Raw genomic sequence first — 12,843 nt, forward strand, 5'->3', positions numbered from 1 at the left:
ATATTTCAAAGCAAGCATGGCTCTGAAGGAAAGTTTAAGTGTCAGTGTTGCATTTCTCTTGACCTATCCTTTCATTTTTCTGCCTATGAGCCAGAAATGCCCTTGTCCTTGCAGTGTACTGTGAAGAGGAAGGACAAGGCCATCCAGTCTTCAGTGCCTCTGCTTCATTTGTTTCTCTTAGCTGTGAGCAGTCTGGGACTTTGCATAAGGCCAAAATGAGGCCCGAGCAAAGGTTGACTTAAAAAATAAAAAATTCCTTTATAATCTGTACTGCAGATGGAGCAACAAATGGATAATAAAAGGGCTGGAGACTGGAGGGAAATCCTCCCCTTAAATTACGGAAAATTAAGTCCTTTGGGGGATGTGTAATGTATCAGGCTTTATTATTCTTCTTGGGAGAAGCAGCTTATGATCCCTTGGTCAGAGAGATAAAAGGATCATAAACTCAAATGGCTCTGCATAGTCCCTGTGACTCAGACAGCACTAGAGAATCTGCAAGAGGTAAGCTAGGTACAGGTCAGCCTGCCTTGTGCTGCAAAAGCAGTTCCCCTGACATACTGTCTCTTTATGTTCATGTCTTCTTAAGGCAGGTGGGTACATATAGTCTGCATGGATGTCTTAGCTGGGAAGAGGGTCTTCTGGAGGCAAGCAAAGGACCCCAGAGAAGACATGTATCGGAAATAAACCTGGATTAGGATGTCTCAAACCTCTCCTTCACAATCCCAGCTAGTCCTGTGAAGTCTTTCTGGCTGCTGCAGTTCATGTCCACCTCCCCTTTCTTCCCACAGAGGCTCTCCCTGTCCTGAACTCCATCTCTCTTGCACCTACTGAGTCTTATCCGCCTTGTGATACCCAAATACATTTCTTTTCCCTACTCCTGGCTTCTCAATCTTTCTGTTAATCTAATTTTATATATTTTTTTTTTCCAAATTATCATCTGATTTATACTGTTCTGAGAGGTCCATCCCAACTTTCCTGAGATTTGGGAGCATATGTTTAACGTGTGATCAGCATGACTCAAAACAACACCAGTGTCTGTCCCTGGAGCAAAAAGAAATTATGTCCTTTGTTCTGCTACTTCCTATTCAACAGTAAATTGCTTTTCTTTCCTCCAAGAGCAGATGCTCACTTCTTTTCTTTACCTCTCTCCCTGGTGTCTAACACAGAATTAGGAGAAATCTTGTTCTCTGTTTTTTTTTTTATGGAGTTTGGGGATGGAAAGAAGTTGTGTTACTGGAGAACTTGACATGTCTCTTAGTTATTGAGTCGTGGATCAAAGACAGACAACGTACACTCTTGTACTCATCGTGGCACTGCACAGGGGGGTGTGTGTCTCTGTGCATCTTTTGAGTTCACCTGCCATACTTGTAGATTCCAGACAAAATTATATGTGTGTGTGTGCCCCTTTGTGTGTGCTAAGCTGCTGTACAAGTTTTTTTCTAGACTTGGACATATACACAGGCCTTATGTCAGGGGCTGATTCCTTCTGCCAGTGGCAGCTCCTAACAATAAAAATGTCCTTGCCATCAAAACCATCCAGTCGTCATACCTGGAAGGGATTAATACCTCCCACAAAACTGTAGGTAGTGAATGGGACACCAATTTCTGATTGCTGCTGGTATGGCTGACACCAGAAAGCCCTGTTCAGCTGTGTGAGGCATTGTAATTTGTGACTTTAAAGCAGGACCACCTGGATCCCTACAAACACAAAGAATATTTTTGATGTCTATCATCTTGTTTTACTTCTGTGCCTCTGAAGTTCTCAGAAATTCGAGGTGGATTTTCCACTCTTTGCTCTCTCTGTCTCTATCTTTTTCCTTTATTTCTCTTTCTGCTTCTGCAAAGATGTCACCATGATGAAGCTCTTGATGGATTCCTGGGTGACTCCCACCCGGGGGTGATGGATTGCTGCTCTCTTTGCTGCACGCTTCAGCTGTCTCTGCAGTTCAGTCTGCTGGATTGACAGGGCCCATAAATCACTCTTGGAAGGCAAGGTGCTCTGAGAGCTCTGGCCCAGTTTGTGATGTGCTGATGTGACACAGGCTCACATATGCCACTAGCACGTGGACAGTGGCAGATTGAGGTGGATGTGGATCTCAGATCGGACTGCTAGGTTCTCATATGCCGCTCTTTGGGTTGGAGGAGGCTGGGTTAGAAGGGCTGGGAACATGCTGTATCTTGTGCTGCTGTTTCTGTGCATACACAGTGCTTCAAAAAATTGAAAAAGGAAGGAGCTGTGATCTGAAGAAATCGTGGATAACTGGGACACTGGATGATAAGGGTGATGCACCATGCAGGCAGCTGCTGAGCCTCCTCACAGAGGGTGTGGATAGAAAGTAGGGGAAGGGAAGAGTTTGGATAGTGCTGCTGTATGTTGGTTAGTCCTCCCTAGGCTTTTGGTGTGTGGAATAGAAGGAGCTGAATGATGCAGTGAAGAAAAAGCCTTAGGAGGAGGGGAAAAAAAAGGAATCTCAGCAAGACAAGCAGGTGAAGCTGTTTATTCAACTATCCCAGGATGCAAGAGATACTTGAGCATTACATGTGTCCAGGAATTAGTCAAAGTTGTCCTTGGGAGCCTCTGCAGCAGCAATACTTCACCCTTCTGATGCATGTGCCCCCTCTGCAGTGTGGGTATAGCACAAACACCATCAATTGTTCCTGTAAAGCGTCCAAACATCTTCCTTGCAAACCCTGCAATTATTCAGTGGAAATTCCCCAGTTTCTTTAGCTCTGGGTCTCACCAGGGTAATGACAGCTTCACAAATTCTTTAACCACCCTACCAGCTGGAGCTTTGTGAACCTCTAGAGCAGTCCCAACAACTGGGGGCCACTATTTTCCACAGGGTGGCAGCAACATGCTTCCATTTTCCATGCTGAGTGATCCCACTTGGGTGCTTCTCTGTCAAGGTTCTGGCTTGGATGAAACCTGAAAAGAGAAATGTTTCTAGGAGGGAGAGAGAATTTGCATGTGCTCTGTGCAGACAGCATACATCCCCAGATGAAGCATCCTGACAATGTTAAGAGACAGCAGGCAGAGCTAAATGCAGGATGTTCCTTCTTCTTTCCAATGCAGCATGAACCTGCCTTCCAGATTAACCCTACTGTTTTGTTCCTCTGCACAGCAAGCCTTCAAAGTGGGGGAGAGAGAGACTTTGTTTCTCGGATGTTGAAACTGTGAAATGACAGATGCAATTTTTTTTAATGCTGATTTTTATTTTTCCGTCTGACTTTCAAACGATGGTGAAAATTCTCAACAAAAATACCTCATGAATATTCAATTACAGTGCCAGCAACACTTTGCAGTCATGGATTATTTATATACGAAATAACCAAAGCTTCATAAATAATAGAATAGCAGCAATCTCCGCTGTGTTTGATGTTCCCCATCGCCAGCACGGGGGCGGGGAGGATGTGTCTTTGTTGCACATTTACATGCTGTATCAGCCCCTCGCAGGCTGGGAGCAGTGGGGAGGACAGAGGTAGCAGAACAAAGTGTGCGGGTGAAGGCTCTGGAGGTGTGGATGTGCACAGCACAAGATGTGCACAAGGGAATGTATCGTTTGTTCAAGTGCTTGTGGGTGCATCAGGCTGCAAAGGACGTCTGGGGTAGCAGGAAGCAGATGTGGGTTTGGGGGCAGAAGGTAGGAACACCTGCAGAGGGATTGCAAGGGGAGGACACTTTCCGCGAGGATGTGTTGGTTGTGGGCAGGGAGATCAAGCACTTGGCTGCCTTTGGCTTGATGTAGCTTGGTGGCAGCTGACTTATATGGCCATGAACATATGGGATATCCCATAATGGGCTGCAATAATAGCAGGGCACCTATGGACAGCAAGATCTCGTTTTTCAGACTTGGCCCTAATTGATCCATGCTTGCTGGTTTCAGATCATCCAAAAAGCCCCGTGCTGGCAGAACTAATGATCCCCTCTTGGGAAAGGCTCAGTGGGCACAGGAAAAGGAAAGGACAGTGGGCTTTCCCTCTAGCCAGAGCAGCACCCACTTGCAGTCTCCTATCCTTTAAGTAAACCTGTGCTTTAATTCCCAAAACAAACCTCCATCACTCCCATTTCCCAGCTGAACAACTGGCATGTGCTATGCAGCTTGTTATACAAGAAAGAAGCATTATTCTAGGGAATGTCTAATGGAGTTCCTCTCCTCTAGCCTAACCCCACTGTTCAATCAATAATAAAGCAGAATAAGACTTAATAGCTGCTTTCGTTAGCACCAGGTAGCAGTGGGAGCACCTGATCTTTGCAGACTCCACTGCTTTCAGGAGAAAGGCTCTTCTGCCCAGATGCCTTTGCTGGGTACTCAGCACTGAGTAATCCTAAAGGGATGAACAGAGAGAACTGTGGCCTCCATTGCCCATGGTCTTCCCTTCTTTCCTGAAGGCTTACGTTGATGTCCCTCTCCCTACTGCTCCCACTGGGAAGCACTAAATGCCAAATCAGTAAAATTGTCATTGGTTGCTCTGAGGGATGATTCATCACTCCAGGTTGGTGGCAGCAGATGAATTCCCCCACCAGCCCACCTGGCAAGAGGAAAGATAAGTTGCTGTCATCTCTTTTTATGGAACATATAATCAGGTGGTAACATGGAGAGTTGCCTCAGCTCAAAGTCATTCAGGATGCATTATTCATTTATTTAGAACGTCTTAAAAAGAAAGGGGAATTGTCTCCCTGATACAGTATCTCTACCTGGCATTACAGCAGTTGGGCATGACTTGAAATGTCCTGGTCTGATGCATAGGATGAAGTATGGACGGTTCCCCACCTGCATCCCAGGACCTTCTGCTGCATTCCAATGGCTAACATAACAATTCTGCATTGCTCCCAGGGAAGAAGATGAGCTTCCCTGCTCTGGGCTTGGGAACAAGCTCAAATGTTTCTCAGTGTCCTCCTGAGGGCTTGTCAGGGGGGCTCTGCGTGCACCTTGGCCTTTCTGGGCTGGATCTTTGCACATGGGAGAATTTTAACTCCTCTCTAGGGACCTCACTGAAGGCTTCTCACATTTATCCTCCTAGGAAGATCTGTCCTATAGAAGTTGTCCCTTCCACAAAGAAAAGACCGAAGTGAACTCTTCTGAAAGAGCTTCAGAAGCAATCATCTCACCATGACTGTACCTCCAGAAGCAACCACCTAACCATGACGATACCTCTGCCCTGCAGGGGCAGGGAATCCAGTGTTTTAGAGATTGCCTGCTTGCTGCTTCCTTGTCTGTAGAGTGATAGTTGCTCTTATCTTAAATTCTAATGTCCTTGCTTTGGATTCCTCAGTTGGAACTGACTGAAGCTTTGAATATTTTTTTATCCTAAGCCATCTAATATAGCGAAAGGTTTCAAGAAGGAATAATTTGTATAATAGCCCTGGAAGAACATCTAGCAGCTTGGAAGTATGTCTGAGGCTGCTGAGTCACTAGAGCAGAATTAGACCTCTCCCATGGAACAGACTTTCTACTGAGGTTTACTCATCTTGCCAAAAATTTCACCTCCCAGACTCTTTCTCAGTATTTATAGCATTGTGCTGAAAAGTGTGGGGTTTTTACCCTCTGCAAAATTGCCTTTAATTAAACCTTTCCTGAAAACTGTTGGTAATTGACACATAAGGACTTTTTAAGATTCTGTAGGATTCTCCATCTGGTTATTTGGAATAATAATCAGCTTTTTATATTTACAAAAATGCACTTTTTCAGGTTAAAATGTGTTTTTGTTTGTATGCATATTGAAAAATATGATTCTGTGAAAAGTTTTGAAAGAACTGGAAATCAGCTTTTCCATTTGCCATCTCAGGAAGAATAGAAAAGCTCTTGATACAGAGAAAATTCCTCTGTTTCCACCTTTTCCATGTAACCAATTTGATGCTTATCTTTTTCCAGGGGAATAACATTGGGAAGCAGAAGTAGATGAAAAAGAGAAAGATTCTGTTCCTGTATCACTGGAGAAGGGAGTGGAAAAGAACCTCTGCATGTTCCAGTGGCTTTCAGGTAGGAGATACAGCACGTAGCAGATGTTTTTCTGGGATTCATGGTGCTACAGGGAAAATGTCAGTTGATTCCTTACTGCATCCTAACCTGCCTGTGCAGAAACACAGAAACACCTTTATAACACCTGGAGCTATCCTTGCCTACCTGCCCTTCCAATCTGTCTCCTCAAGGCTTCTCTTGCCACATTCACTGCACACACAAAAACCATGACAGAAGAAACTATCAGAATTCAGAACTATCAGTGTGTCCATGCAGTAGCAATAGTGGCAGGATGTCTGGAGGCATAGTTGGCTGAAGTGTTTAGTTCTGAGCAGTAAACTATTTAAACTTGGATCCAACAGGAAAACTTGGAAAGGTCTGGGACCTTTATTGATGCATCCTTTCATCACTATCAGAAAGCCATTGTTGCTTGATCTATTTTATTTCACCTGTCAGAACAGTGGTGTTTCTTAGCACAGAGAGAGAATATCTTTAATAATGAATACTGTCTGTTGCATGATCTCAAGGTGTGTGAGGTAAATAAACCCTCTGGGTTGGAGGAATGATGTGTTTTATTCCTGACTTATAAATGGGGAAATTAAGGCAAGAAAAGCTACGTAAGATATGTGTGAGAAATCCTTGTACAGTCCCCATAATTGTTAAAGTCATCCTTCCCTCTCTGCAATTCTGGACATTAAGAAACCAGTTATCGATGAAAACTTTTTGTTTTAATGGCCATTTCCTCTCTATCACTCTTTTAGGGAGGGAGTCTTTTTGATTTGCTTTCCACTCATTTATCCTCACTTTAAATCCAATAACAGAAGAAGAATCACATTTCTGCTAAGAACAAGGCCATGTGTCTGAGCTCCACTCTGTCCTGGAGAACCAGGGCAGTTGCCCTTTGCCATACAGATAATTCAATTTACAAGGAGTTTGTAAGATAATGGTGAATGAAGCATGAGACTGTTAGATCCATGGAGAAATTAGTTCTTAAAAGAACACTGCTGGAAGAAGTAGGAAAGGAAAAATGAGCAAAATGGAATAAGAAAGGTTATAAACACATTAAACTGAGCTTCCATCTTCAGTGTTTGGAGCTGCCTGCTATAAATTGTATTGATTAAGAAACTTATTGTAGCTACCTACTGCTATCAATTACTTTCCACTTATTGCTTTCTTTACCTGCTGGGCAGTCAATAGTCTGAAAGAACTGAAGCCCCAACTCTTCTTAACCCAGATATCAGGAGAACTGGAAAACACAAAAAATTAATTTCCGCTACTGGTGTTTCTTACTGGAAAGGGAAACAACCCATATGGCTCATATGGGTGGGTATTTTCTGGTGTCTGGAATTGAGATGGAAGAAGCCCATGAGCCAATGGAATATGAGAAATCCTACAAAATGCTATGGACTTGTGTGACTGGCAGTTGTCAGCATGTAGACCTATGGTGGAGCTGCCAGTCCTGCCCTGCTCAGTGTGTCTGAAGCTGGATGCTGCCTCCAGAGCCTCACACTGTAGAGCAGAAAATGGCTTTGTCAGGTGATGAAATAGTGATGTGAAAGGATTAGGGTGGAAGATTCCTAGGACAGAATAATCCTGTTTTTTCCACCCAATGCTGCAGTGACTGGTAAGTTCAGGGAAATCTGATATAACCCTGTTCATTTTATGGTAAGATGGAGGGGAAAGCAATAGTCACCAGACAATGAACATCAGCAGCCCTTCTGTTGTTCTGGAACTTCTTTATAACTCCCTTTTATACTCTGCAGTGATTCCTCTGTCACCTGCAATTCTGGACCCTTCAGGCTCTCGATGGTGAAGGAAATGATTGACTGTTTTTGCTGATTCTTTATATATATCTGTCTATGTATAAAAGATAAAAAATAAAGCAATGTCTAGCTCCTCTTTTCCAAATTCAGGCCTCCAGAATCAGAGCAGCCCACAGGATTTTCTTGGCAACAATCCAATAAAATAAATGGAAATGAACATCCAAGTTGTTGCAAGGGCTTTGAAAATCTCAGCCTAAGTCCTTAAAAGTCCATTTACTTTCTCACTCCTGTGACTTCAGGTCAGCTTGGGCTCTTGACTTCACTAACTGCTTTAAAACTACCTTGAATTTCTCATCTCTTTTATCCTATGGGATTTTTCTTCCTTCGCCTTTTTTCTCTGACCCTTCGTAAATGCTTTTTCCCCCCCCTTCTTGCACAAAACCAGTCAGCCAGAGATGCAGGGCAGGGCAATGTGAGGGCATGCCTGGTTCAGAAATACGCTCCTGGCATGTCCTGCAGCCAGATCACCTCAGGCTGTTGTCAGTTCTTGCATGCTAAGCAAATTGGGCTGGATGACAGATGCTGAAAGAAACCTGGATTTCACAGGAAACAGTGTTGGGAACCTGTTGGCTTTGTCTGTACAAGGCCCTTAAGTGTGACACCAATTGTTTGGTCCTGATGTTGCTGTGTGGTATGGGGAATCAGTTAAGGAACCCGTGATTTTGCCCAAATGTTGCCCATTTCCATGGTATTTACTGTGAACGTGGCATTATTTAACCTTTTTTTCAAGCCTGCAGATCCTAGAGGAGCAAGATGCCATAAGGTATTTTGTTGTGCTCAGAAGTACATTCCAGTCTTTCACACTGCAGTGGAAAGCTTGGGCATTTGACCTAGGTGTGACCTAAAGACTCAGAAGCCTCAAAGCAAGAGAGAACACTTAATTATAATAGTATCCTATTTGATAAGTCAATCTGATGAGTTATAAAGTGTCTGAGTTAGATTTTGGAGTCAAGGGACTTAAGCTCTAAAAAATGCTGGCTGCCAGCAGCCCTCTTGCCCATGTATAACTAGTGATCTTGGTGCCCAGACACTGATACCTTAGAGAGGCAGGGAGATCTGAGGACTTTGGTGAAATGAATGCAGTGAATCCCTTGAAGGTATTTGTCAGTAGGACCCTGAATTGTTAGTCATGTTTGAAAAATCAGGCTTTCTGCTGACTGTATGAGTAGCTAGAGCTATGAGTGGGATTCTGGAGAATGCCATGTGGGCTAATTCAAACTCAGATGAAAACGTAACATGATCCTTTGTGCCTGGACTAAAGCAGAGCCCAGCACTAGGGGCAGCTAGTGCATCTGGAGCACACTGCTAGCAGGGCTGTGCAACTGCACCCTTAACCTGGAAGACCAGAGGTCTCAGGGCATGTTTACTTTTAGGGAACTGTTTTTAATTTCTCACATTGTGACCATGGCTGAATATGGTACGGAGGCACTAACAGCCCATCCAAAGTCTTCTCTTCTACTTGTAGGCAGATATGTGAGTCTTTACTTTTTTCTGGTCTTTTGTACCAAGAGCTCTTCTGCTGTATTCTGCTGAAGGGCTGGCTGCATTTATTTACATGGGCAAGAAGAGACTTTTTAACGTAAAAAACTGAACATGACTATATATATATGCAAAGAGATCTTATTTAGCATGCCAAAAAAAGGCAGTCTTATTCTGGGGTGGCAGGAATTAGTTTTCACTTGTTAGAGTGCCATATGATCTTGTTAATCTGATAGAGTATATATAAGTGCTGCCTTTCTATTTAAAATCGTGACAAATTCACTCCCAGACAGTTCGCAGTTACTGCTCATCTTCACATCTTTGTGTCTTGAGAAGTCGTTGTGACAAAGGCGCTTGAATTCAGTTCTGCCTGGTTCAAAATAAATCACTCTTCATACGTGAGCTAAAGGAAAGTGCTGAGACCCTGAATGAGCACGACCCAGGTAAGAACTGCAGCTCCCATCAGCGACTCGGAGTCTGCCGATCAGAGGGTGATGAAATGCTTGTGTGGAAGAACACACTGGCACCTGCACGTTCTTCTGCCAAGTCATTTGCCTAGGGTCTAGGTCTCCCAACTGCCACAGGAATATTGTAGTGCCTGCAACACGTCCTGAAATTACAGTCTTGAGCCATATTTCTTTGACCTTCTCCATATTCTGTTTGGATTCGCTCCTGCCAATTTAGCCATGCAGCCAGAAATAAATAAATGCTCCCCACGTGGCAGGTGTGGAAAGGTTAGATTTGCATAAAGTGGCCAGTGTAAATTTCTCCTGTTTGTTGTCACCTCTTCTCTCCAACTGGGAGTTCCAAAGCAGAGATAAATGTCAGCTGGAAATAGCACTTCAGTGTCAGTAGTTAATCTCTTCCTGCTACTTCCCTGTAGCCACTTTGTGCCGCTCTTTGCCACATGGATCAGCCGATCACGTCTCGCGTGAGCTTCTCATTACTGGGCTCTTCTGTTATTGCTTTGCTTACAGTCTTAACTTCTCTTTTATGCTTTCTGTTTGTAAATGGAATTCTGAACTGGTAGTCACTGTGCTGAGCTGGTTCTGCAAAGCAGCCTGCTAGTAGTTTCATTCCCTGAATGGTGTCTCTACCCTCTGTTCCTGAGCCTAGATGGGTGAAGAATCACACGGATTCTCTTCTATGTGTTTATCATACAGCAAGCAGATCAGATGAGCCATTGTAAGTCCCCAGGCTAAGAATTCGGTTCTGCAAAGCTCTAAGCTGTTCCTGAGGTCACTGCCTGCTTGCTGATCTTACTGAGAGTCCAAGAGAGTCTGCTCCTCTCTAGGTGCTTGTCTCTTGCTCAGGGACTGCTGGCTATAGAGGTGCCACTGCTCAAGAGGAGAGTGAGAGCCTCATGCATACATCCAGTTTTTCAGGTCTTTGATTTGGACACTCACTCACAGGCCTGCTGCTGGTCCACACTGCTATATGTTACGCTGTAATGATTGAAAAGTCCTTACCCTCTGAGAGCAGGGACTCCCCTCACCTGCTTCCCCTTTTCCTCTGCTTTTAACTCTCTGGCTATTAGTGCCACTTTGGAGTGGCACCTTCCTCTCCACTATCATCTTTCTCTGATTATTTTTTTTTAATATAGTTTCCCCTTGCTTATTCTGACTGTTCTTGGTGATCTGCTCCAGTTCTGGTCATTTATTTCTTCTTCATCTTTTTCTCCTTTCTTTTCTTTCTTTCACACACATACACACAAATGCACTTTCAGCCATTAATCTACAGTAAAGCTCAACTCAGATCAACCCTTGTCCTTATGTTTTGAATGGTAACCTCCATTGCTTCAGTTTGTACCAAACAAGGACATAGAAGTGTTCTTTGATTTAGCCTGAATCAGAAACAGCTGCTCTGCTCACTGGTTCCAAAGAGATTTGACATAGCCCATAACAACAAGGTCCATATTGCCATCTCCCTTCTGCTTTGCCCATGTGCCAGAGTGATCCTGTCTTCCAAGCAGCCACCTGCCCCCTGTTTTTCCCATCTGCTTCCGTGTGTTCTCCATAGAGTCCCCAATTCCTTAAAGAGCTGTTTCCTGGAGGGTCTAAATCAGATTAATCTGTACTTATGGAATAAATTGTACGATTGTTTTGGCATTTCTCCAAGAACAGTTTGGCCCCTTTGTGTTGGACTTTCTGCTCTGGCTCCCCTTCTGTAATGTGTTCAAAATGCACTGTTTGAGATGGCTTCTCCAGTGCTGCTAATGCTGCCTTCAGTGAGAAGGAGAAGGTGAAAGAAATAGATCAGTAATTGGGTTCTAAATGACTTCCCCAACAAAGCTGGTGCTGAAGGTCACTTGTAATGAAGCTGTTACAGGGGTAAGGCATCACAATCAGGCAGAAAAAGAGGCAAAGGAAAATGAGACTGGAGATAAGTACATGGTAATCTTGAAGCAGTTTCATGGAGTTGCAGGTGTCTGGATTGGAGTCCAGGATGCTAACAGTAAGGTCATGAGAGAGAAACGGCTTGTGTGGACCTTCTTTGTTGTGGTAGGAAAGACTGCAAGGCTGTTTAGGGGTGCTTAGCCCTAACTGTATGAAAACCTGTGAGCAGAGTCCCATACTCCAAGCTCCTTGAACGAAGGAAATTATTACCCACCCAACAACAGGCTCAAGACCCTTGGAAAAACAGTGTGTGTGTGGGGCTGAGACTTGCAGGTGAACCCTGAGCACTGCCCTTTGTGCTGCTTGTCCCTCAGCTCCATGCCTCCTTTCTCATTTGCCCAAGTCTCGTCCTGGCTCTTGGTGAAACAAAATGTTCGATGTTTCAGCTTTTGATTACATTTCTTGCCTCTTTTCCAGATTTATTTCCCCTGGGATTTCCCAGAAACACACTGCAGCAGAGATGGGTGGGAGTGAGGGAAGGAAGAACATCAAGGTTGCCCCCCCCAGTATACAGCTTTGAGAGCTACAGAGGTCTTCAAGAGACTAGAGCAGATTGATGTGTCTTTATGGTGACCCTCTAGGGTGCATCATCATAACTGTTCATTGAATCCATGGGAGGGGAGGTGAAATTTAGTGTGAAAATATTTCCTGTTGGTGTTCCTGGATCTAACTCCCTCCCTCCTTCTCACCCACCATCAAATTTCTTGTGATCTCTGGAGAACTCAGATCCCTAACCCAAAGAGCATTATTTTAATTTAGCACTTAATCCCAAGGACTCAGGCTCGTATTTATACTGGCAATGGTGGGAAAAGGAAAAGAAATAGTGCCCTTGATGGGTTTTGCAGTGCCTGTCTTGAAATTTACTGGAAAAAGACCTCAGGAAAGCCAGGCAGGAAGTAAATCTCTGGGGAGGATGTTTGGGTTGTGAGAGATTTCTATGGCTAAGTTCAGAAGGAACTTTCTGAACTGCTAGGCAGGGGAACTTTATAGTATAAGCCATATATTTCAGAGGGTATCCTCAACAAATAGTGATGTATCTCTTGGGTGCAGTGCCCTTTGGGGAAAGCTTTGAGGCACTGATGATGAAAATGCATCAGTCCTTCACAGCCGTGTTTGACAGCTGTTCAACTGTGGTGTAAGAAAGTGCATGAGAAACCAGGCACGTGGAACTCAGTCTAGAGCCTT

General features: G+C 44.1%; 1 protein-coding gene across 1 annotated transcript in view; it reads left to right on the top strand.

Annotated features, from left to right (window-relative positions):
* Positions 1 to 12,843, top strand: part of DISP3 (dispatched RND transporter family member 3) — a 134,199-nt gene that overhangs the window by 32,379 nt on the left and 88,977 nt on the right. Inside the window, exon 2 of the mRNA XM_051637325.1 lies at positions 5,874 to 5,981. Coding sequence (XP_051493285.1) covers positions 5,901 to 5,981 — 81 coding nt within the window. The 5' untranslated portion in view covers positions 5,874 to 5,900. The remainder of the gene's footprint in view (positions 1 to 5,873; positions 5,982 to 12,843) is intronic.

The sequence above is a fragment of the Apus apus genome, chromosome 20, assembly GCF_020740795.1.
Source record: "Apus apus isolate bApuApu2 chromosome 20, bApuApu2.pri.cur, whole genome shotgun sequence".
Classification (NCBI taxonomy): domain Eukaryota; kingdom Metazoa; phylum Chordata; class Aves; order Apodiformes; family Apodidae; genus Apus; species Apus apus.